This window comes from Hyperolius riggenbachi, chromosome 7 (genome assembly GCF_040937935.1).
Source record: "Hyperolius riggenbachi isolate aHypRig1 chromosome 7, aHypRig1.pri, whole genome shotgun sequence".
Taxonomy (NCBI): domain Eukaryota; kingdom Metazoa; phylum Chordata; class Amphibia; order Anura; family Hyperoliidae; genus Hyperolius; species Hyperolius riggenbachi.
This window is the reverse complement of record NC_090652.1, coordinates 251,422,440-251,447,682: the sequence shown is the minus strand read 5'-3', so window position 1 is coordinate 251,447,682 and position 25,243 is coordinate 251,422,440. Positions and strand designations below refer to the sequence as shown.

Sequence of the window (25,243 nt, the reverse complement as noted above, 5' to 3'; positions counted from 1 at the left end):
ATTGTTTATTGCGTTTAGAAGTGAAAGATTAAATTGGGTGGAAAGTTTTAAATGTTGTCACCACAACTGCACATCAATCAAAGAGTTTCACTTTAATGCAGAGCAGGGCTAAGGCAGAGGTGAGAGAGGCTCCAGCCTCGGGGTGTAGTGTAAGAGGGGGTGCACAACTCACTCAGCTAGCATTACCCTATTGTGTTTGAAGCAGAGAGAAAGAAGGAAAAGGCAAAACATGGCAGTGACTGCAAGCCACATAACTAGAGATTAAGATGTTGGGGAGGGGGGGGGGGGGCCCTGGGGGGAGCCTCTTAGTCTAATAGCAATGAATGTGATGGCTGGGGTGGGAGGGATGGACGGTGCATACTTTGATGTCTCAGCCTTGGGTCCTGGAGGACCTTGTCCCAGCTCTGCTTTAATGGTGCAGTAAGTCTCTAACATTAAAAGTCAAAAGACCAGAGATTTGCGTTCTGTTGCTATGGAGGGGGGAGGAAAGCACAATAGAATGGCTCTCAGCAGGAGAGGTAAGGAGGGGAACAATGATTTCAGTTGAGATGAGTCGCACTAACACTAGCTTTTTGCCAGAGATGGCCCCAACTGACCACCACTAGCATGTGTACCAACTTTCAAATATAACCAGAGAGGATTGCATAACAAATCCTAAATTAATACTCTTCTTGATAAAGGTAACATTCAACTTGATAAAGTAATAGCCTGGAATAAGTTTTTTACTAGCATACATGAGGGATGATTCACAAAACTGTTCTTAGGAATTATCTTTTTCCATTTCACCTTGTGTATTTGAAACATTTAAGCACAAGAAAAGTCAAAAAGGACTAACATTAAGGTACATACACATATAAAGGTAGATGTGAAATGACAGAGGAACAATGGTTCCACGATCTAGCTTTCGAGATATCCTTGTGATGTGAAGTCTGCTACACTAAAAAGTGTATTGCTACCATGGTGACGATTTAATTTATGACTTTGAGTGTACCGAAGTACTTATTATCCATATGCATATTACATTTTATGTGCTACGCTTACTTTTCCAGATGCTACATAACCTTAACTCAGTCTCTGCACCTGGCTATGAGTGGCGCTCTCTCTGGCCCTGCTGGAACAGGAAAGACAGAAACTACCAAAGACCTTGGCCGAGCCTTAGGAATTATGGTTTATGTGTTCAACTGCTCCGAGCAAATGGACTATAAGGTGTGATACAATCTTAACTGGTATTTTTGCAGCAATAAAAACATACACACATTACACAGACATATATGTATGTGCACTTATAGATAAGCATGAGGTGAGAAATGTAATACTTGCTGACTAAATAAAGCTACATAAAGCTACAAAACACTATGGCAGATAAGAATTTCAGCACTGGTGAGAGTAAATTCTGGGTGGACAGAAAAGAGACACAACTGAGAGCCGCTAGGTGTAGTATCAAAACCACACCTTGCCACGTGAACGACAGTAAAATATACTAATTTAAGATGTTCTCCACAATACTCGACTTTGACAACCTGAGAACACTAACCTGTCTCCTCTTGGGGCTGGTCAAGTTCAGTACCTCTTTCTTGGTCCTTCTCGGTCAAGTATGAGAGGGCCCTGGACAAAATTTTATTTAAAAATGAAATACAAATTGGTATTTAGAGTACACCTAACATGAAACAAAGCTACCTAAGGTAACAGAGTTATGTTCATGCTGGATCCACATACCTTCGTGTGTTGTCCATTCCTATCCCCATTCCCCCTGGTCCCTGTGAACTCCTTGAAAAATGTGACTTTGACGTGACTAAGTCAAATTTTCAGACAGGAAGAGGCAGGATGTGGCAATGTTCCCTCCTATCACCCTCCCATTCCCTCTTCTTCCCTGACTCATTCACTCCCCTTAAGAGGAGGAAAGGGCAGGGTGGAATGAGGGAACACCAAAGGAAGCCTGCCTCTTCCTGTCTGAAAATAGTCGAAAGTAAAAAAGGAGTGATTGTGGAGACCTGGGGGGAATGAAGAGAGGATAGGAACAGACAATACACAGATTTATGTGGCTAAAGCATGAACATACCTCTGTGCTTACCTTAGGTAGCTTTGCCTCTGGTCAGGTATAAGTGAATGAAGAGGCACTCCAAGCAAGAGAATGGTAGTCGAGGCTCCTCTTTTCTCCTAAATATAGTAAAATTAGTTAGAATAATTAACCCAGGTAACACTTTATTGAAGCACCATATGCAATAGGTAACTGGTGCCACAAGTTCTTTGGTGAAGAGCCTTTGTGCTTGCCTCTACTTTTTATTTGTAGGAGGTAGATGGCTTAGCCTATTCCCTCACTTGGAGCTTTTGTCTCTCTCTTCCCCTAAACAGCAGACAAGCACTATTCAGGGTTTAATCTGACAAAATTGTTGGTGGATTTTTTTCCTCCATTTTGATGAAGCAGAGATATAGTGGCACAGCTTGGTCCTAATTTATCACAAGTGATTTTGTGAGTGCTTTTCAAAGCACTTTTTCCTGCACTTTTCAGAGCAATTATTGACTTTCAAAGCGCTTTTCTAAGAGCGTTTGGTTGGCAATTTTTTTTTCTCTTTAGGAAATGGAACTCTTTGACCTAGAACTTAATAAATACAATGTATTAATTTTAAAAAGTGTTCTGCAAATAGCTTTTCAGGAAATGGTGCAGGAGCCACGTTTGCGATTGGAAAGAAAGCTCATCGCTCATGTGAGAACACTCACATAGAGCTACATTGCTCAATCGGTTTTAAAGCGACTTTAAAAATTGCCAGCGCATACAAATAAAAAATCGAAAACAAGCCCTAAGAGTTTGAAACATGAGTCAAATAAGTGGGTTTTTTTTGTAATATTATGTATCTGCTCATATGTATCTCTGCAGAGCCAGGAGAAGGTTGAAAATAAATCTGTGCTGTGGTTTATTACTGTTATTATTGATTTATAAATTGCCAGCACATTCCAAGGCACTGTACATATGAGGAAAAACAAGCACGGGGTATATAATAATACAGACAATGGTATACACCAAATATGGACACTGGTACAGGTTATTACTGTGCATGTGCAAAGAGACGTACAATGTATAGATACGTGGACGTTTGTTCACCAAGTATCTCATGGAATGAGCACATTTTTTATTTTTTATGTTTTTAATTAGGTTATTGGCACATACTGCCCAGCTGTGTAGTCCCTTGTGATGCACTTGTACTAATGTTGAAAGGAGAACAAGTGCACAGGAACGCCTGATCTTTTGATGACATGCTGTATTCTTAATGATTTATCTTCACACACACACACTTAACCACTTGAGGACCCACCCTTTACCCCCCCTTAAGGACCAGCGTTAATTTTTGTGATCTGTGCTGGGTGGGCTCTGCAGCCCCCAGCACAGATCAGGTTTCATGCAGAGCGATCAGATCGCTCCCCTTTTTTCCCCCCTATGGGGATGGTGTGCAGGGGGGGTCTGAGCGCTCTGGTGGGCAGGCTTGTTGCGGGGGGGGGGGGCACCTCCAAGCCCCCCTCCGCGGCGAAATTCCCCCCTCCCTCTCCTGCCTGCTCATCCCCGGTGATCGGGGCTGCACAGGACGCTATCCGTCCTGTGCAGCCAGTGACAGGACGTCCCCTGTCACATGGCGGCGATCCCCGGCCGCTGATTGGCCGGGGATCGCCGATCTGCCTTACGGCGCTGCTGCGCAGCAGCGCCGTACAATGTAAACAAAGCGGATTATTTCCGCTTGTGTTTACATTTAGCCTGCAAGCCGCCATCGGAGGCCCGCAGGCTATTCACGGAGCCCCCCGCCGTGAATTGACAGGAAGCAGCCGCTCGCACGAGCGGCTGCTTCCTGATTAATCAGCCTGCAGCTGGCGACGCAGTACTGCGTCGCTGGTCCTGCAGCTGCCACTTTGCCGATGCACGGTATAAGCGTGCGGTCGGCAAGTGGTTAAGGTGCATACACACATCAGACTATAGTCTTTGGAAAATGAAAGATCACAGACCAATCTTACCACCCTTCATGTAGCATGAGAGCCATACTCTACACAGTCTTTTCTATGGAGCTGAACTCCCCATCAGAAAAAAATCTTTGCAAGATGCTGCACACAAACATGCTGCACACACTCAATAGATCTGTAGCTGCAAAAGATCTGTTCCTGCCAAAAATCCATTCCTGCAAATTGCAATGATAGTCCATGATTTTTGCAGATCATCATACACACATGATTTAACTGACATTCATCTGCATATCAGGTCCACCAGGATGGATTTTCAGATCTGCGGTAGAGTTGGGCCGAACCTCCGATTTTAGGTTCGCGAATCTGGTTCGCGAACTTCCGCGGAAGGTTCGGTTCGCGTTAAAGTTCGCGAACCGCAATAGACTTCAATGGGGATGCGAACTTTGAAAAAAAAAAATAATTATGCTGGCCACAAAAGTGATGGAAAAGATGTTTCAAGGGGTCTAACACCTGGAGGGGGGCATGGCGGAGTGGGATACATGCCAAAAGTCCCGGGGAAAAATCTGGATTTGACGCAAAGCAGCGTTTTAAGGGCAGAAATCACATTGAATGCTAAATGACAGGCCTAAAGTGCTTTCAAACATCTTGCATGTGTATACATCAATCAGGTAGTGTAATTAAGGTACTGCTTCACACTGACACACCAAACTCACCGTGTAACGCACCGCAAACAGCTGTTTGTGTAGTGACGGCCGTGCTGGACTGGTGCGCACCATGGCGAGAGTGCAGGTTTTGGTGGCTTTACAGCCCATATGGTCGCCTGGCTGATGTAGCTGAATGACAGAACAGTGACTGTCCAGCTGATCAAATTTGGTCTGACCACAATGAGGCAACGACCTTATTATCGTGGGTGTGCCCCCCGAGACACTCATCTAGGCGCCGGTCATTGCTTCATTGTGATACGCAAGCCCCTTCACCACGGCAAGGTAATGATCACGAAGGGGAATAGGCGCATGTACATGCCTTTTCTTTTGTTGTTGCAGCTGCCCGCAGTGCAGCCAGAAAAATTAGGCAGTCATGTACACGCACCAGAAAAATTATTACAGCGGCCGCTGCTAGCAGCGGCCTAAAAAATTCAGCAATCCGCCTGGAGTCCCGGACCCTGTTGGTGGTGGCGGAGAAGGTAGTCAAGCGGCCTGCAGGCAGACATGCTGTGTGGAGGGACTGGGAGCGACTTAGTCTTCTTGGGGCAGGCCAGGCAGCCAGTCACACGGCGTGCAGGCAAAGATGCTGTGTGTGCGGGGACTGACTTAGTCTTGGGGCGGGCAGCAGCCCTCCGGGATCCATGCCTCATTCATTTTGATAAAGGTGAGGTACTTAACACTTTTGTGACTTAGGCGACTTCTCTTCTCTGTGACAATGCCTCCAGCTGCGCTGAAGGTCCTTTCTGACAGGACGCTTGCGGCAGGGCAGGAGAGAAGTTGGATGGCAAATTGGGACAGCTCTGGCCACAGGTCAAGCCTGCGCACCCAGTAGTTCAAGGGTTCCTCATCGCTGTTCACAGCAGTGTCTACATCCACACTTAAGGCCAGGTAGTCGGCTACCTGCCGTTCCAGGCGTTGGTGGAGGGTGGATCCGGAAGGGCTACGCCGAGGCGTTGGACTAAAGAACGTCCGCATGTCCGACATCACCATGAGATCGCTGGAGCGTCCTGTCTTTGACTGCGTGGACACGGGAGGAGGATTAGTGGCAGTGGTATCTTGCTGGCGTTGTGCCGTCACATCACCCTTAAATGCATTGTAAAGCATAGTTGACAGCTGGTTCTGCATGTGCTGCATCCTTTCCACCTTCCGGCGAGTTGGTAACAGGTCCGCCACTTTGTGCCTGTACCGAGGGTCTAGTAGTGTGGCCACCCAGTACAGGTCATTCCCCTTGAGGTTTTTTATACGGGGGTCCCTCAACAGGCAGGACAGCATAAAAGACGACATCTGCACAAAGTCGGATCCAGTACCCTCCATCTCCTCTTGCTCTTCCTCAGTGACGTCAGGTAAGTCAACCTCCTCCCCCCAGCCGCGAACAATACCACGGGAAGGTTGAGCAGCACAAGCCCCTTGCGATGCCTGCTGAGGTTGTTCTCCTGCCGCTGTCCCCTCCTCCTCCTCCTCCTCCCCCAAAGAAACACCTTGCTCATCATCCTCTGAGTCTGACTCGTCTTCTGCACACGACTTCTCTTCTTCCTCCTCCTCCCCCCTCTGTGCTGCCGCAGGTGTTGAGGAAACAGCTGGGTCTGATGAAAATTGGTCCCATGCCTGTTCCTGCCGTAACGGTTCCTGGTCGCGCTCATTCACAGCTTCATCCGCCACTCTACGCACAGCACGCTCCAAGAAGTAAGCGTAGGGAATTAAGTCGCTGATGGTGCCCTCACTGCGGCTCACCAGGTTGGTCACCTCCTCAAACGGCCGCATGAGCCTGCATGCATTTTCCATCAGTGTCCAGTTGTCGGGCCAGAACATCCCCATCTTCCCAGACTGTTTCATTCTACTGTAGTTGTAGAGGTAGTGGGTCACGGCTTTCTTCTGTTCTAGCAGGCGGGAGAACATGAGCAGGGTCGAGTTCCAGCGAGTCGGGCTATCGCAAATGAGGCGTCTCACCGGCATGTTGTTTTTGCGCTGAATTTCCGCAAAGCGTGCCATGGCTGTGTAAGACCGCCTCAAATGCCCACAGAACTTCCTGGCCTGCTTCAAGACATTCGCTAAGCCAGGGTACTTTGCCACAAATCTTTGAACCACTAGATTCATGCATATGGGGAAGCTGACACACATACCCTGCATGGCACCTGCATGGCACATGCAGGGTATGTGTGTCAGCTTCCCCATATGCAAAGCGGCAAGCAGATTGCTGCCGTTGTCGCACACCACGTTGCCTATCTCCAGGTGGTGCGGGGTCAGCCACTCATCCACCTGTTTCTTAAGAGCAGCCAGGAGAGCTGCTCCAGTGTGACTCTCCGCTTTGAGACAAGACATGTCTAAGATGGCGTGACACCGTCTTACCTGGCATGCAGCATAGGCCCTGCGGAGCTGGGGCTGTGTAGCTGGAGAGGAGAACTGCCACTCAGCCAAGGAGGAGGAGGACAGCGAAGAGCATGTAGCAGGAGGAGAGGAGGTGGCAGGAGGCCTGCCTGCAAGCCGTGGAGGTGTCACAATTTGGTCCGCTGCGCCCTGCTTGCCATCGTTCACCACCAGGTTCACCCAATGGGCTGTGTAGGTAATGTAGCGGCCCTGCCCGTGCTTGGCAGACCAGGCATCCGTGGTCAGGTGTACCCTTGACCCAACGCTCTTCGCAAGAGATGACACCACTTGCCTCTCAACTTCACGGTGCAGTTGGGGTATGGCCTTTCTCGAAAAATAAGTGCGGCCTGGCATCTTCCACTGCGGTGTTCCGATGGCCACAAATTTACGGAAGGCCTCAGAGTCCACCAGCCGGTATGGTAACAGCTGCCGAGCTAACAGTTCCGCCACGCCAGCTGTCAGACGCCGGGCAAGGGGGTGACTGGCCGAAATTGGCTTCTTCCGCTCAAACATTTCCTTCACGGACACCTGACTGCTGCTGTGGGCAGAGGAGCAGGAACCGCTCAAGGGCAGAGGCGGAGTGGAGGAGGGTGCCTGTGAAGGTGGAAGGGAGAAAGCGGCAGAAGCAGATAATGCACCTGATGGAGGAGGAAGAGGAGAAGGAGGGTGGCTTTGCTTTTGTGTGCTGCTGCTGCTTTTGCTCAGGTGGCCATCCCATTGCTGTTTGTGCCTTTTCTCCAGGTGCCTTCGTAAGGCACTTGTCCCTACGTGAGTGTTGGCCTTTCCACGGCTCAATTTTTGTTGGCAGAGCGAACAGATGGCTTTGGTCCGATCTGAGGCACACACATTAAAAAATTTCCACACCGCTGAGCCACCCTGGGATGTGGGCACTATGGGGACCTCAGCAGCTGATGCTGAAGGGCAAGTTGGCTGGCTGTACATAGGTGGCGATACATGGTGCCGGACTCTGCCACCAGCTGTTTCTGACGAAGAGCTGCCCCAGCTTCTTTCAGCAACTTCTCTCCTCCTACTACTCTCTGACTCCCCCTCTGAACTGTCCCCCTCTTCATCTCCTCTATTGGGAACATACAGAGGATCCCTATCATCGTCATCATCGTAATCATCCTGCCCAGCTTCGCTTGCCTCAGACAAATCCAAACATGCACCATCAGTAGGTCCTTCATCCTCCTTACACGTTACATCCATAGTGTTGCCGGGTAACTCAAATATATGAGCTGGTGAAAATTCATCTGGCTGTAACAACAATGGCTGTGCATCAGTGATTTCAACACTAAATAATTCTTGCGAAGTGTCAAATGCAGCGGAAGTGGTGCTAGTAGTAGCGCTGGTGGCTGAGCAAGATGAGGTGTTCTGTGTCGCTAAATACTCAACCACGTCCTGACAATCTTGGGAGGTGATGGGACGTGCCTTCTTCCGAGCACTGTACTGTGGGCCAGGTCCACACGAAATTACATTTACACGACCTCGCGCAGACCTGCCGGGTGGCCTTCCTCTGGCTCTGGCACTACCTCTTCCTCTACCTGTTTTGTCCATATCGGGTATGCACGGAGTGGTATATCACACTGCGTGCACTCACGTAGGTAGGTGGGTTCACTTAACTGCACAGGTATGCGCACTGATGCGGTGGGTTCACTGAACAGAACAGGTATACAGTGGCGGGTTCACAGAACAGGTATGCAGTGGCAGGTTCACTGAACACAACAGGTATGCAGTGGCAGGTTCACTGAACACAACAGGTATGCAGTGGCGGGTTCACTGAACAGGTATACAGTGGCGGGTTCACTAAACAGAACAGGTATACAGTGGCGGGTTCACTAAACAGAACAGGTATACAGTGGCGGGTTCACAGAACAGGTATGCAGTGGCAGGTTCACTGAACACAACAGGTATGCAGTGGCGGGTTCACTGAACAGGTATACAGTGGCGGGTCCACTGAACAGAACAGGTATGCAGTGGCGGGTTCACTGAACAGGTATACAGTGGCGGGTCCACTGAACAGAACAGGTATGCAGTGGCGGGTTCACTAAACAGAACAGGTATACAGTGGCGGGTTCACTAAACAGAACAGGTATACAGTGGTGGGTTCACAGAACAGGTATGCAGTGGCAGGTTCACTGAACACAACAGGTATGCAGTGGCGGGTTCACTGAACAGGTATACAGTGGCGGGTCCACTGAACAGAACAGGTATGCAGTGGCGGATTCACTAAACAGAACAGGTATACAGTGGCGGGTTCACTAAACAGAACAGGTATACAGTGGTGGGTTCACAGAACAGGTATGCAGTGGCAGGTTCACTGAACACAACAGGTATGCAGTGGCGGGTTCACTGAACAGGTATACAGTGGCGGGTCCACTGAACAGAACAGGTATGCAGTGGCGGGTTCACTGAACAGGTATACAGTGGCGGGTCCACTGAACAGAACAGGTATGCAGTGGCGGGTTCACTAAACAGAACAGGTATACAGTGGCGGGTTCACTAAACAGAACAGGTATACAGTGGCGGGTTCACAGAACAGGTATGCAGTGGCAGGTTCACTGAACACAACAGGTATGCAGTGGTGGGTTCACAGAACAGGTATGCAGTGGTGGGTTCACAGCACAGGTATGCAGTGGTGGGTTCAATGAACAGGTATACAGTGGCGGGTCCACTGAACAGAACAGGTATGCAGTGGCAGGTTCACTGAACAGGTATGCAGTGGTGGGTTCACAGAACAGGTATGCAGTGGTGGGTTCACAGAACAGGTATGCAGTGGTGGGTTCAATGAACAGGTATACAGTGGCGGGTCCACTGAACAGAACAGGTATGCAGTGGCAGGTTCACTGAACAGGTATGCAGTGGTGGGTTCACAGCACAGGTATACAGTGGTGGGTTCACTGAACAGGTATGCAGTGGTGGGTTCACAGCACAGGTATGCAGTGGTGGGTTCACAGCACAGGTATGCAGTGGTGGGTTCACAGCACAGGTATGCAGTGGTGGGTTCACAGCACAGGTATGCAGTGGTGGGTTCACAGAACAGGTATGCAGCCAGACAGGAACAAGTTAAGCCTAACTAATCTTTCCCTGAGAGACAGTCTGCAGCAGCTCGCCCTACTCTCACTAACGCAGGCAGCACACGAGTGACCGTAATGGCCGCCGCTGCCTGCCTTATATAAGGGGGGGTGGGGCTCCAGGGGCTAGTGTAGCCTAATTGGCTACACTGGGCCTGCTGACTGTGATGTAGAGGGTCAAAGTTGACCCTCCATGTGCATTATGGGGCGAACCGAACTTCCGCAAAGGTTCGCCTGCGGGACGCGAACGCGAACCACTGAAGTTCGCATGGAACCGTTCGCAGCCGAACCGTTCGGCCCAACTCTAATCTGCGGATGATTGCTTGATCTGCAGATGAATGTCAGTTAAATCATGTGTGTATGATGATCTGCAGATCTCATAGACTATCATTGCAATTTGCAGGAATGGATTTTTGGCAGGAACAGATCTTTTGCAGATACTGATCTTTTGTGTCTGTACAGCATCTGTGTGTGCAGCATCTTGCAAAGATTTTTTTCTGATGTGGAGTTCAGCTCCATAGAAAAGACTGTGTAGAGTATGGCTCTCATACTACATGAAGGGTGGTAAGATTGGTCTGTGGTCTGTGATCTTTCATTTTCCAAAGACTATAGTCTGATGTGTGTATATGAGCCTTTACACACACACACACACACACACACACACACACACACACACACACACACACACACACACACACACACACACACACACACACACACACACACACACACACACACAGACACACACAGACACACAGACACACACACACACACACACACACACACACACACATACACACATACACACATACACAAATGTAAATGTGTTTAACCATCCTTGATGTACACCAAGACACAACATTTTACACACGATTCAAAGGAAAATAAGTACACGGCCATTTTTTAACATGTAGGCGATCAACTATCGCATGTTTGGATTGGAGGCACTACTTACTCTTTAGACAAATTTAAATCATGTGTTCTGCACTTGTCTGTGAAGGCAGAGGTTGTGGCAACTGTAATGTAGTTTCAAATCCATTATTCTGGTTATGTCTGCAACAAGAACAACTCTTTGACATTGTATTTGTCAGGGGAGAAATGAGGCCAGGAACTTTGACCACTAGCCAAGGGTTGGGGAATGTGTTGATCGGAAGAAGAGTATTGCTCCAGTGGGGAGGGTCACATCTTGCTCAAAAAAGGATGTTTGGCTCTATGACTGCTGTCTGTGGTACAGCAAATTCCTCAGGTATTGCCAAGTCTACCACACTAAAGATGGTGTTTTTAGTGAATAAAAAATGGTCTAACAATTAAACTGTGTTTGAGACATGTTGCAGAGCACATGATGTAATTGCTGATAAAGTAGGCATTCTTTGTGCCTGAACAGATACCCAGGTGGAAGCGAACTGCACTTAAAAGATTTATAGGAGGGTTTGGGTGATCATTGTAGTAACCCTGGACTCAACAATACCTAGGTAAACAGAAAGACCAGTGGTGTAGTATTGTTAATAAATGGGAAGATGGGTTGGAGATCCCTGCAACCACCGTAGCCAGGGGAAAATGAACCGTCCCAGCTCGGTTTTGCAGGTTCTGCTGGAAGCTGGATGGTCGGTCTCCTGGGTTTTTAAGGGAAAAAACTATTACCTCCAAAGAAGATTTATCTGGATACTCATAAGGTTGGAGTGGCCCAAGTGTAAAAATATATAAAAACTTCTAATAGTTAAAATAAGAATGAGAGGTAATCTCTTACCTCTCCAGACAACAAAAACACCAGTAGCACTGGAAACGTATTAATTCAAAACACAGAATAGACGACGTGTTTCACGGGTGCTAGCCCACTTCCTCAGGTCAATACACAGTGCCTTGCAGCAAGGTGAATTGGATCAGAGGTGCCCATATCGCACTTGCTGCAAAGCACTGTGTATTGACTGATGAAGCGGGCTAGTACCTGTGAAATGTGTTGTCTATTTTGTGTTTTGAATAAATACTTTTCCAGTACTACTGGTGTTTTTGTTGTCAGGAGAGGTAAGTGATTACCTCTCATTCTTATTTTAACAATTAGAAGTTGATATCGATTTTTACACTTGGGCGCCTCCATCCTTACCAGTATGCGCTGAAAAGTCAGTTTCTGTCTCAATTTTATGTTTAGCAATGGCTTTGTCCTTATTTTCCTCCAAGGTGCATGTGCTTAAAATGTTGACTGCTCTCGGAGCGCACCCTGTATTTAAGGCATATACATTAAAATAAAGTTAATCCACAAGAGGTAGCGCTCACAGTTAAAAACACACCTGTAGACACCCATTCGCCTCCTCTAACAATTAAAAAATTACATCCAAGAGTATACACCATCACGGTGTAGTAGATACAATAAGTTAAGGTTGTAAGAACACTAATACATGTGAATGTCAAAGACATTAGCCAGGTCCTTATAAGTCCCTTCAAAAGTATCCACAGACAGTCCAGAGAACTTCAAAAGCCTCTTGATAACTCCAGCAAATGAATTATTTCATGACATATAGATGAGCCACCATCAGCACCCTTTGTGTGCCACTCACCGCATCCACTGACCACACAGGTCAGTATAAGCCTTGGGACAGTTCCCGGGTCGTCCCCCACCTCTTAAAGCAGATCACAGTAGGTCTTTTTCCCACAGGGATTTCTTTTATGTTATATCACCTCAAAGAAAACTCCACCTAGTGTATTACCGCTTAAAAACCATTTATTAAAAACATCCATTAAACTCACATGTTCCAGAAGATTTAAGATAGCTCAGAGTTTTTAGAACGGGCTCTCCCCCGTATAGGTGGCCAGGGCTGGCAGGCTCCGGAACCGTCGGATTGACTCCTAACACCGCCTCACGCTCGGTGTGCCGGGGATTCTCCTCCGCAGTCCGCCTCGCCGCCTCCACGTCACTCCGTATGCGTCCTAGTCCCACTTCCGCATCAGGCTCTGCCCTATCGATTTCGTCACTCAGTGACTCATCAGGGGCATATTAAAATAAAGGAAATCTGTTATTTAGGTCACCACATTCTGTGCACAGTAATATTGCATTGAACATATGCGAACAATGGAAAATGAAGGTTTGCAGTTGAGCTTCCCGGACTTAGTAAATCAGGCTACATGTGTTGTTCTTGTGTCTAACAGTTCCTAGATATGTATATATGTTGGGGTAACAGTCAAGGGCCTAATAGAATGATGAGAAGTTGTCATAGACATCTAAAGGTAGCTAAGATGTAACCATTGTTGCTATAAATTTTTATTCATTAGTCCTTAGGAAATATCTATAAAGGCTTATGTCAGACTGGCGTGTGGGGCTGCTTTGACGAGTTCAACCGCATTACAGTAGAAGTGCTGTCAGTTATAGCAGTGCAAGTGAAGGCAATTCAAGATGCCATTCGACACAACAAGAAAAGGTAATAAGCAGCCTCCAATTAAGTATATAGAATATGTCTGATCATTATAATCTGTATAACAATGAAACGTATAGTGATAACTAGCTACAACCAACAAAGTAAAAGTCACATATAGCTGAGGATATGCATAGTATTTAAAGGAACCAATCATTTTTCATCTGGCAACTGGTGTGACTAATGTAAAGTCTGGTACAGACAAACCATTGTGGTTGGACATACGGTAAAGGAACCAATCATTTTTCATCTGGCGACTGGTGTGACTAATGTAAAGTCTGGTACAGACAAACCATTGTGGTTGGACATACGGTAATAACATATCCACTCGTGAAGTCTATACCGAGGAACGACTAGTGACTGAGGTCTGACTATTAAAGTGATATAAAACTCTGACATAACCCAATTAGTTACTACATTTGTTTTTGTGCACAAGTAATATTGTCTGTTTACAAATTACAAGTTCCCAAAGTACAGTTTATCTGCTCTGAAAGCTGCCATTGCATTTTATTCATAGATTTTAATATATAAATACAGCAGCTATCTAGTGATAATTTCTCATATTTCTCTGCTTGTCAGCTCAGTACAGTTCTGTTTCAGCATGTGGCTGGCTGTAACTAATTGTAGCAACAGTGGAATGTAAACAAAATATAATATTATCACCTCTTCTGATGTGGATCACAAGCTGAAGGCACTTTCCACTACAGAACAAAGTTCTGTGTTTAACTGTTTGAATGCTGTTCTGCCACATTTTTTTTTATTAATGGTAGGTTTAAGGCTGCAAATAATTGTTTAGAACAAAGAGGAAATGCTGAGTTTCAGACCACTTTAAAATAACTTTATATGGTTTTTGATGTCATTTTCTTCGAACATCTTTCATTCTTTCATTTCTTTTATTTTATAAAGTCTGTGATATTCAGAATAGCAATGCATCAAATAAAAAAACAAACAAACAGAACAGATAATACCCAATACTCTGTAGCATATAGTCTAAGCTAACTTCTCTATTTCTCAAAAATTACTTATTACCTTCTGATCACTTTAATCACAAGGCTTACTTCCATGTGGTACCACTAGATGTAACTGTCTGCACGGAGTTTGTATGTTCCCCCTGTATCTGTGTGGGTTTCTTCTAGGCACTTTGGTTTCCGCCCACGTCCAAATAAACATACAGATGAATTAATTGGCTTCCCCCTAAATTGGCCCTAGACTATGATATACACTACACAATACATACCTACATAGACATATAACTATGGTAGGTATTCGATGGTGAACTCTGCTGAAGGACAGTTAAGTGACAAAGAAGATGTCAGCGCTGTGTAAATAATAAATAATAATTTGTATACGCATTTACAATGCTGTATGATTTCTTAATATGTCTTATTGTTTTTTTCTGTAAACACATGCAATTATACAAACTTGTTTACATTGGCTATATATGTTTATGTACAATTTGAATTGTTCTATTGTTCCATTTTCTCTTAAAATTCAATAAAAAACTATTGAAAACTAACAACCCAAACAGAATTGGTTAATGTGGCAAGGAGATCACTCTGCTGTTGTTTCCAAAAGATATAAGATGCTAGCGGGTGAAACAACTTTCCAGAGTACAGCCATAGCTAAAGAGGGAATGTCCGAGGAAATGAAAAAAAAAAGATGAACTTACCTGGGGCTTCCTCCAGCCCCTTGCAGCTGTCCTGTGTCCTCGCCGCAGTTCCGGTGGCCCGGGGGTCCCCTCCATCTGAAAGCAGAGCTGCAGCGAGGGCACAGGATGGCTGCAAGGGGCTGGAGGAAGCCCCAGGTATGTTGATCTTTTTTTTTACATTTCCTCGGATGTTTCCTTTAAAGAGGAACTGGAGCGAAAAAGTGGAAAAAAAATAAATCAATACACTGCAAAGTGAAAAGTTAAAGTGAAAAAATAGAAGAGAGATCAAGTAACGATTGATATTCGCCATGTAATTTGTTCATATTGTTTGAGCCATAACAAGCCTGCAAGTAATCATCTTTACTACTGGCAGATATGAAAAAAACAGACAGTGCCACTTGCCACTATCTATAACCAGACCCCCTAACAATGGGATAGACTTCAATCTTCCCACTTCATGGTCAGCACCACAAAGACAGCATTCCATTCCTCAGATGTTTCAGAGGAAAAGAAATGTCACCAGGCAACGCTCTTGCCAAAACTCTGATAGCTGGCTTGTCAGATCTGCTAGATTGCCAGCTTTTACCATACCAGCTGCTTGAATCTGAGGCCTTTAATAAATGTTTGTGCATTGCAGCACCACAGTGTAAGGTATCTGGAAGAAGATACTTTTCCCAGACAGGCATCCCGGGCCCGAACCAGCATGTGCAGTGGCAGGTGAACCAATATCAAGCGGTGCTGGAGTCCTCTCCCTCAAACTTCATTAGAGTGGGGCAGTTCATGCTGATGTGTCTAAGGAAAGACCCCCATATCAACACCCTGTACTGGGTTGCAACCTTATTAGACTCTTGGTACAAACAGAAAATGGCAGAGATGCTACCACAATCACAGAAGGTGCCCAAACTGCAGAACTTCCATACGAAGATGAGACAGATGTTGTATTCTGCTTTTCAGAATGGTGGTGCATGAAGAGCCAGTAACAGTCAGAAAGGTGCCAACAGTAACACTCCTCCGCCTTTAAAGGGGAACTGAAGAGAGAGGTATATGAAGGCTGTCATGTTTGTTTCCTTTTAGACAATACCAGTTGCCTGGCAGCCCTGCTGATCCTCTGCCTCTAATACTATTAGCCATAGCCCCTGAACAAGCATGCAGCAGATCAGGTGTTTCAGTGGTTCAGACTTATAAGTCTGATCTGACAAGACTAGCTGCATGCTTGTTTCTGGTTTTAATCAGATACTACTGCAGAGAAATAGACCAGCAGGGCTGCCAGGCAACTGGTATTGATTAAAAGGAAATAAACATGACAGCCTCCATATACCTCTCTCTTCAGTTCCCCTTTAAGAACAGGGGGAACTGCTGCTGAGGGCTATGTACCAATCATGTCCAATATAAAGTCCTTTTTCTGTACAATGCCTCAATAGGTTGCTTCTGTATCCACCCTCAGCAGGTATCTGACTACCTTGGGTTAACTATTCCCATGGACACTCTGAGGAGTGAGGAACCTCTGGACTTATGAGTGTGCAGGCTTGACCTGTGGCCAGAGGTATCAGAATGTGCCATGGAGCTTCTAGTTTGCCCTGCGTCAAGTGTCCTGTCTGAATGGAAATTCAAAAAGAGACTAGTGGCTGCCACTGATTCATTACATTTAAACAGTGGGAGCAGAAGAGTGCAGGAGGACACCGGAGGAGGACACCAGGAGGGGGAGGGGACAGCAGCTGATCGCCATGGGCACCCTCAGATCAGGTGAGTGATACCTGAGGCAGCCACCACTAACTACATTATACAGGGGGAGCAGAGCCGGACACTAGGGACAGTACAGGGAGTCCCTGACATCAACATCGTATTGGCGGGTGATCGCATCTCCCTGTATTCGGACTATAAGACGCAACTTCCACTTTCTGTGAGAAAAAGTTTGTTTTATAGTCCGAAAAATATGGCAATTGCCCAATTTTTCATGCCTCCAGTGTGACTGCAAGAACAATGTTTTAGGCAGGTATTTGCCAAATTTTTCCAGGCCTCACATACTGTGGCTGCAATTTAATGTTTGGGCAGGTAAGTGCTAAAGTTTTCAGGCATCTCAGACATTGGCTCCACATTACATTTTTAAGAAGGCACACAAGCGTCCATCCTAAGGATCCTTTATTTGAAAAATCCTGAAGCTACTGTATATGTGAGTTTTGGCATTTACACATGAAAAAAGCTGTTTTTCAAACCTGCGTATTTATAGAGAGGAACATTTCTCCCTCGATCCCCCTCCGCCCTGCCACTGTCCAGGTTTCTGTACACCTTTTGAAAAGAAATTCTGTCTGCAGAGATGCACTGAAGGTTTTTGATGATCGCCTGCCATTAAAGTCAATATGGCTCGCTGCAAATTTCTGGTTGGCAAATTTTTGCTATAAAATTTGCGTAGGCAAATCGCGATGCTCGGCCATACCTAATCAGCAGGATCGGCAAGCAGCGTTTTTAAATGATGTTAAGATGGAAGCCTTCATAACCTTCTCATGTATTGCTTTATTTTAATCATCTGCATAACTTGTGCAATTCATGAATCGGTAATCAAAGGAACCACTTGGAAACCCATTTATATGGGCAACCATAATGTGAATACAATCCATCAATCATTTTATTGTTAAAATCTGTCTTTTTTTTATTTATGCTGCTCAGATTTCACTTTCTTGGAGAAACTATTGAGCTTAAAAGCACAGTTGGCATCTTCATCACTCTCAATCCAGGATATGCTGGGAGAGCAGAGCTTCCAGAGAATGTCAAGGCTCTTTTCCGGTAAGTGCTATATAATCAATGCAAGTTATTTTTTTCCTTTTTAATTCTGAAGCTCAGCTCTAGGCAATATAAAGCAACCATTTAAACCATCTGCATATTTATTCACAACCATTAAATGTATTTTTATATATAGCTAATATTATCGGCTGAAGCTGTATTAGGCAATATCCTGAACAGCAGCACTGAGGAGGGGAAGGATCAGGCATTCTTCTCATGGTACCCATACACGGTACAATAAAAACATTTGATTTTCCCATTTGTTCTACCAAAACGATCAAATCTAATGAAAGTAAAAAAAAACTTTTTTTCAATCAAGAAAAAGAAACGGTTATCCTGTTTTTTCGATAAAAATCAGATCGGCATGTTGGAAAAATCTTTATATTCGATCTAACGGAATAATTGAACTAAATATCTAGTCGAAAATGTTTTTAAAATATTGTATTATGTATGGGCACCATTAGTTTTAAACCTCATAACCATTCTAGATATTTTTTAGCCAAGATAGCCATTTGGTGCCAAGAATTTAAAGTAGACCTGAACTCTTGCACTGGACAGAAGGAAAACAGAGAGAAATCCACCCTCTATGTATTTAGAGTTTAGCCTCTGTAATTCCCCTTCATCTGTGACTAATCACAAGTGTAATTTGATCTTTCAGTTGTGTCAGCACAGGAAACTCAGCAGCCTTGGCAAATGTTTTTCTTTAAAGCCAGTTTCACACCGCTAACCTGCGTTATCACAGCATTGCAGTGCGTTGATCGCCTCGCCTAAACCAGTCTTCGGGGATTTCTGCGTCAATGCGCGGTAATCCTCCTTCTGACTAAAAGCCAAGCAGGTAGTATGCTGAAAAACAAATTGCGCGGAAGTGTGTTGACAAAATACTCTTCCGCACAAGTGCAACGCTTTCATGAAAATGTTTTAAAATATCTGCATAGACTTACATGACTTCCAGTTCTCCGCACATCACTGGGCAAGATGCTGGATAACACGTTGTTGCCCTTACCCTACATATTGAAAGAACATTTTTAAGGACATGAGAGGACAAAAAAGCTTATGCAGACCCAATTATATTTATGGCACTTTTATAATAAAGCATAATCTTTCTTGAAGGTAGAAGCAGCAGGGAACTTGTGATGATACTGCTGGAGTCTCAGATAAATGCAATTGGCCACTAGCTAATTCCATCTACCAATGCCTAGCTGATTATCGGTGCAATGACCCATTAAAGAAAAATGGACCTTTATGTGACGTGTGGAGAGTACTCTGGCCTTCATGTGGCGCTCTGTAGGAGCATTCTAAAGAATTTAGCTGTTGACTCACAAGTTTTTTTCTGCTTTGTTGTAGACCATGTGCCATGGTGATTCCGGATTTTGAGCTGATATGTGAAATAATGTTGGTGGCAGAAGGATTTATTGATGCACGAATGCTGTCCAGGAAGTTCATCAGTCTGTATACTTTGTGTCGGCAGCTACTATCCAAACAGGTAGCAAGATTTGAATTGAATGATTGGTTATACATTTAGCGCACGATACATATTGTATTGATATTGGTTTACAAAACTCTCATGATGTATCTCTTCTTATCTGTCTTCAATCATGCGTTATTTCTCCTTATCCATTCATCTCATGAATTATGCATCCTTATCTATTTATCTCATGAATTATTTATCTTTATTGTTGGTTGAAAAATAAACAAGGCAGGGTAATTAAAGAGGTCACTGGTAATCTGAGAATATTTAGTTGAAATGTTGTTTCTTGGTACAAAGGTAAGGCAAGTTGGTTGAGTTGGTCAGAATGTTCTTGTTGGTCCAGGCATTTCTAATTAGGTGGAGGCAGACGAATGTACACAGAACATACTGTCTTTCAAAAGTTCCTGCAATACTTAAGAAATAATAAGAAGAAGTATAAGCCTGGCAAGGGTGTTTGGGCTAGGTTGGGTCTGCTCTTAATGAAGCATATGTACCCTCTGTGAGATAATGAACTCTAACTCTAAGTGTAGCTGCACTGGCATAATTGCATTTACTGGACAAGAGGGAATAACATCACCACCCAGAGTCTCCTAGAAAAACAATTGTGGTGGGAAAAGCCCTTCTCACTAAAAACCCCGGCAGTGGCTAGCTCCTCCTCCACCCCTGTTGTGCACAGTAAAGCACAGGGAACGCGGTTAGATTTCCGAGTCCACACTGCATCTGGTCTCCTCTTTATCCTGATAGCTAAGGGCTCTATGCTGCCACCCAGAGGCTCCTGATGACTTGACATGCAGTTGAGGATGTCGGCATACAAGCACGCAGATGCCACGAGGAAGAGCAGACCAGATGCAGCATGGACTGGGTAAATAAAACAGTGCTCCATTTGTTTTGACTGAACAGGGAGGTAGGAGGAATGGGCCCCTAAAGCCCACAGTTCCCACCCCCACACGGTCAGAGGGTTATTGTTACACCACTGATTTCTATTCCTCTGGGCCTCTATAGATGCCAGCCCTGAGAAGGCCGTTTACCATTAATTATATTTCTGCTTGTCAATTAGCCCCGTTTCAGAAACAGGTGCTAGGGTGACCACCAGTGCTCGGGCTGCACTCCTATGCACTTGGTGGCTGACACGGACACATGGTGACAGATCCCTGGGCTTTTATTAGGTAGGATGTAAGTAAGTGATTTTTTTTTCACTTTAGTTTGTTTTTTTCATGCTCCTGATTTAAATCCAATTTTCAGGACATAATTTTTTTTTTGGTTAGCACAGGGCCATGTTTAGGCATTAGCAACCTAGGCACTTGCCTTGAGCACCAACTGGTTAAGGAGGCGCCGAAATACCATACGCAAGCTATTCTTTAAGGAATAATTTTACGCAGCTGCTGGTTGCCTCACAGAAGCTCTGTAATGGAACAGTGGAACAATGGAGTAGTAATTTGGGGTCGGGGTGGGGGTGGAGTTCAGCTTATGCTCATGCTCCTAGCTGGCTTAAAAATTTGTTAAAATCTGAATGGGTACTCATTAGCATCATAATAATAGTGACCTCATTATCCAAACAGCGGTATGGCAGGATACATTAACGTACTAATTAAGTTCATAACTGTTTTAAATAATGAAATGCAAACATGCTAATCACAAAATAGAGTACATCTAGTCCAAAGAAAACAAACTGCTGATGGTTTTTTTTAGGGAGGTCCTTGGTTTTCAAGATCAAAATATCTTTCATTCTTTGGAAAACAAGAGTTTGCTTTCTTAAAACAGAAAGAATTTGCGATAATTCAGGTTGGAGTGAGCTTGAGATTTCTCCCAATGCATTACTGCTGAATATATGCAAATTAACCATTGTTGCCCTTAGAAGCTAAACACACCTCCAAAACCACTGGAATGCAATGATGTGTCAACTTGTTAATTTGTACAGAGCCATAATAATCCAACATGCATACAGACTGTTTCAGATTGTTTGATCCTCATCAGTGCATGGCATGGATTAATTTGGCTCTAAGGAGTAGGGCTTGTAACACCGAGAGGTACAGACTAACCAGCAAGCACATGGTGAACCAGAACTCATTAGAGTGTGTGAGGGGCTACAATGGTCCTAAAAGCCCCCTTACTAAAATGCTAAGAAAAGCAGGAGTTTGCTTTCTTAAAACAGAAAGAATTTGCGATAATTCAGGTTGGAGTGAGCTTGAGATGTCTCCCAGTGCATCACTGCTGAATATATGCAAATTAACCATTGTTGCCCTTAGAAGCTAAACACACCCTCAGAACCGCTGGAATGCAATGATGTGTCAGTTTGTTAATTTGTACAGAGCCATAATAATCCAACATGCATACAGACTGTTTCGGATTGTTTGATCCTCATCAGTGCATGGCATGGATTAATTTGCTCTATGGACTAGGGCTTGTAACACCGAGAGGTACAGACTAACCAGCAAGCTCATGGTGAACCAGAACTCAATTAATCCATGCCATGCACTGATGAGGATCAAACAATCCGAAACAGTCTGTATGCATGTTTTACCAAAATATTACCATTGCGCTCAATCACGTTTGTTTGTTTTTTTGCACATGAGGCTAAACTTTATTCTTTGATGTAGCTAGCTTACACATATTAAACAGAACACCTGTCTATGGGATGCAGCTTGACACATTGCATGATATACAGTATGTCAGTCTCTGCTAACTAAAATCTGAGAACTGCTTTTTAACAAAACAATCAGATTTTGCTGGTTGTCAATATGTTTGTCTGCATTTTCCAGGATCATTATGACTGGGGGCTGAGAGCAATAAAGTCTGTGTTAGTTGTAGCTGGATCACTGAAACGAGAGGACAGAAGCAGACCTGAAGACCAGGTTTGTGCACGTTTGTCCTGAAAATTGCATTCATGTAATGTTATTTGGTAGAGAGAAGATTTGCTAACGGTGAAAGGTCTGTTCAATACAGACCAAGAAACGTAACAGTGTAGATGAAAAGCAGCAAGTAGCAATTTGTAAAGACACATTTTCAACAGTTTTCCTCTCATTTAGATTTAATAATGCGATGCAAATGGGACAATGAACTCCCACTACATTTTATATAAGTTGTGCTTCAGCTTGTAATATCAATGGTTTATTGTATCCCCAATCATGATTATTAGGGTTTACTAAGGGTGCATGCAATTATGAAAGGCCAATCACTGACCAATTTTACCACCTCCGTGTAATATGAGGGTCAACAGATATTGAATACTATGAGCAGGTTGTTCACGTCATACTACATGGAGGTGGAACAATGAGTCTGTGATTGGCCAATCCAAATTGGATGTGTGCATGCACCTTCAAGAGTGGATAACAATGGGTAGCATAAGGTGTTGATAAGGCAATAAGGTTTTGAGGTGAATAGAAAGGTTGGGATGGAGTGGCAAAAATGACATCAGAGTAAAGGTGGCCATATACTTATAGATTTGCAGAAGATTCGACCATCAGATAGATTTCTGTCAGATGCCTGTCAACTCGAATCTGACAGGAATCTGATGTGTGCCACACACTAGGAACAGATTCCCAATAGATTTCAAAATGCATTATTGCACCATTAGATCCAATGCAACTCTATGGGCCATCGATCTGCTGCCAGCAGCAGATCGACCTAGATTTTCCATCCTGTCAGATAGATCAAATCGATTAAAATCGATCGAAATCAGCTAAATATCGATCGATTTGCAGATTTGAAAGAATCAATTTCCGATCGATTCTATAGAATCTATCAATCGATCGATGGCTGAAAACGACCAGTGTATGGGCCCCTTAAGGCATCGATCAAAAGGTGTCACTAGGAGGTTTAAGGTTTAGGAGTCTAAGAAGACACATTAGCCAGGGTGTGGGTGCTTGTCAGACTGCTCCAAGTTTGGGTGATTAGATAACATCGTAAACCCCTGCCCTTTACTAACTGGAACCCTACCAGGCAAGGGGTGTCCAAAGGTCTCCCACACCTGCGAGATATAAGAAACACTGAGAATCCCACATGGGGAAGTGTGCAGGTCCAAAACATGTTGGTAAGAGACTCAGAGCTGTCAGATTAATAATACCTACTGCAAGTGCCTGCCGCTTAGGTAAACACTGAGAATCCCACATGAGGAAGTGTACAGGTCCAAAACATGTTAGTAAGAGACTCAGAGCGGTCAGATTAATAATACCTACTGCAAGTGCCTGCCGCTTAGGAAAACACTGAGAATCCCACATGAGGAAGTGTACAGGTCCAAAACATGTAAGTAAGAGACTCGGAGCGGTCAGATTAATAATACCTACTGCAAGTGCCTGCCGCTTAGGAAAAAGTTGTTTACAGTGCATTTTAATCTAGGACAAATATATCTTGCAGTCTGTCTCTTTACAGTCATTTTTTAAAGAAATACATTTAGCTGGCATCGGCTTTTTAGATGACATCTGAAATTTAAGTATGCTCTAAATTCTGTATGCCAGTAATGATTTTATTCCGTACCAAAAATAGTTGTGAGGTGATCTACTGTGTGCAAGAAACAGATTGAGACTAACAAACCGTATGTGTCCTAATTGTTTGAGGGACGACGTTCCCGTAACGTTTGTTCATTTAATGCCTTATGTTATGGTATGTTATGATTGTGTCTAATTACGGTGTTGCTCCTTCTCAGGTTTTGATGCGAGCCCTGAGGGACTTCAACCTTCCCAAGATAGTCACCAACGACGTCGCAATCTTCCTGGGTCTCATCAACGACTTGTTCCCTTTGCTGGAGGTGCCCAGGAACAGAGACGTGAAGTTAGAACAGATGGTGCGCCAGTCCATTGCCGAGCTGCGTCTGCAGCCTGAAGAAAACTTTATTCTGAAGGTGGAAATAATGGCTTTCTGCTTAGTGTATTGTACATTCTAAATGGAGAGATTGAAGGCTGTAATGATCACTGTTGTTTGATGCCCATGCTATTCAGCATCTGGCTAATGCCTTTAATAGCGAAGGCAATAAACAAAGTCTTCACGCCTCTGTCTCTCCCTTCCTTTACCCAGAAGATTAAATGTTAATATAATGCATTGTTCGGGGGAAACACTCTTTGATTCCAGGATTCCAATTGAAGTGTAGTTGATGGTATAAATAATGACTAATTAGAATCATGACATCTATTGTTGCTTTATTACACTTTCGTTATAGCAATTTGGGGTGGCTTTTCCGCTTCAGATATTCTTTTTCATCTACCGCACGTAAGGGGGTGGCTGAGAAAAAGAAAAGGTTGGTTAAGAAAGAAAGTGCTTTCATTTTCAAGCTGTGATGTATGTTAGGTGTTCAGTGCTAATTAAAGTGAGTACAGTGTGCTGTAATAATACTAGGAAGGATATATTGGAAAATTTCCGTTTCTTGGTGAAGAAGAAACAGCAACACAATGGCTTAAAGGAGACCTGAAATGTGCAGACACAATTTAAAGGAAACGCTAAGGGTAACTCTCCTGTCTGTTTAAATAGTAAGGTTGCTATTGTAACATTACTGCACTCTCAGCCGCCTTCCCAAATCACATTTTTGCAAGGGAGTCCCCTCTTCTTTTGGTATGTCCCAGTCTGCAGATGTGATGATGGCATGGCACCAAGGCCGGATTTAGGCCATGGCCTAGGGCACCTCAGGAGGAAGGGCACCAAAGCAGCAAGCTAAACTAGTGCAGCATTTGCAAACTTGCAAATGCTGGAATGCAGGGAGATCAGGCGAGCGCCTGACTGCGGTACTCTGCTGTAGCTGTGTGTGCAGCAGCCACCTTGCTCTCTGTGCACGTTTGCATTGTGGCCGGCGGTTATGGACTTGGGCAGCTTTGGAGACAGAAAGGAAGAGGAAGCTTCTGCACTGGAGAACTGAGTGACACAGATGGCTGCTG

General features: G+C 44.6%; 1 protein-coding gene across 2 annotated transcripts in view; it reads left to right on the top strand.

Annotated features, from left to right (window-relative positions):
* The window catches only part of LOC137524955 (dynein axonemal heavy chain 11-like), a 378,600-nt gene that overhangs the window by 15,107 nt on the left and 338,250 nt on the right, over positions 1-25,243 (top strand). For both annotated transcript variants that reach the window (XM_068245507.1, XM_068245505.1), the window contains exons 5-10: positions 1,050-1,206; positions 13,349-13,494; positions 17,801-17,917; positions 19,259-19,397; positions 22,142-22,234; positions 24,025-24,219. In XM_068245507.1, coding sequence (XP_068101608.1) covers positions 1,050-1,206; positions 13,349-13,494; positions 17,801-17,917; positions 19,259-19,397; positions 22,142-22,234; positions 24,025-24,219 — 847 coding nt within the window. The remainder of the gene's footprint in view (positions 1-1,049; positions 1,207-13,348; positions 13,495-17,800; positions 17,918-19,258; positions 19,398-22,141; positions 22,235-24,024; positions 24,220-25,243) is intronic.